General features: G+C 60.7%; 1 protein-coding gene across 1 annotated transcript in view; it reads left to right on the top strand.

The window, feature by feature from the left end:
• EMIHUDRAFT_446972 (hypothetical protein) overlaps window positions 1-622 on the top strand; it is a 1,853-nt gene extending 1,231 nt beyond the window's left edge. Inside the window, exon 7 of the mRNA XM_005789706.1 lies at window positions 135-622. Within this exon, the coding sequence (XP_005789763.1) occupies window positions 135-474 (340 nt within the window). The 3' untranslated portion in view covers window positions 475-622. The remainder of the gene's footprint in view (window positions 1-134) is intronic.
• The last annotated feature ends 504 nt before the right edge of the window (window positions 623-1,126 follow it).

The following is a 1,126-nucleotide window of genomic DNA, read 5'->3' as shown; positions in this document are numbered from 1 at the left end:
CTGCCGGCGCCGCGAGCAGGACTCATTCATTCCTCCTCTCAACGGGCGTGATCCATTCAGTCAGCCACTCGTCACCTCTGCCGGCGAATTCTTGTTTCTCCCTGTGGAAGAATTCGTCACCTCTGCCGGCGCCGCAAGCAGGAGGTCGGCTCGTACGCGCTGATGGGCGACTCCGGCTTCGGCTCGATGGACTTTCTCCAGTGCTGCAAGTTCGCCGAGGGCGACAGCCGCGTCCTGATGCTCAAGATGGCGAGGGACCGCCTCCGCCGCTACGCAAAGGAGGCGAAGAGCGGCGCCCCGCTCCCCGCCGGCGAGGAGGAGGAGGCGGCGCTCTGCGAGGCCCTCGCCGCGGCCGTCGGAACCGCAAAGGGCGACAAGGCCCTCGAGGCGGCCGCGTGGGACCGCGAGTGGCGCGGGGTGTACGCTCTCGCCGAGAGCATCATGAGGCGCACCTTGGAGCCACACGGCCGGTGAGCGGGCCCATCCAGCGCAGGAAACACTGCACTGATCTGTCTAAAAGCGAATCGGAGGTATTTTGGTTTGAGGGTAGCGGAAGGGAAGTGTGTTTTCTCTTGCAATCTGTGAGTGCCGTACGGCTTTAACATCCAAAGTTGCGAGACTTGCGGCGGCCCCAATATGCAATTATATGCAATAAACTCTCAAGGCAAGATCTGTGATGTGTGTCAAACAAAATCGAACAGGCACGTCTACTCACTACTCAGCGCGTGTGCACGCAACACGCACCCTGCACATGCACACCGCTTACACTGTCAGGACATACAGGCACGTCTACTCACTACTCAGCGCGTGTGCACGCAACCTAGACCTAGGTGCGTTATCACCCCACTGACTCACGCACCCTGCACATGCACACCTCTTACACTGTCAGGACATACAAGCACGTCTACTCACTACTCACTACTCACCACTCACTACTCAGCAGCGATCCGCTAGAGCCGCCAGTCGACCTAGGCCGCCGACGGGGAGTGGTCTTCGGCCGGGCCCGCGGAACGGCGGGTCACCCATTGTGACGCGGCCCTGATGGGGGGGCCAACGCAACGCATGATCCTGGAGTCATGGACTGATCATCAAGGTGGTAGTCGGCATCACCACCACACGCTTTGCA

Source organism: Emiliania huxleyi, assembly GCF_000372725.1.
Source record: "Emiliania huxleyi CCMP1516 chromosome Unknown EMIHUscaffold_1252, whole genome shotgun sequence".
NCBI lineage: Eukaryota > Haptophyta > Isochrysidales > Noelaerhabdaceae > Emiliania > Emiliania huxleyi.
Note: the sequence above shows the minus strand (reverse complement) of the source record. Positions and strands in the feature narration are given on the sequence as shown.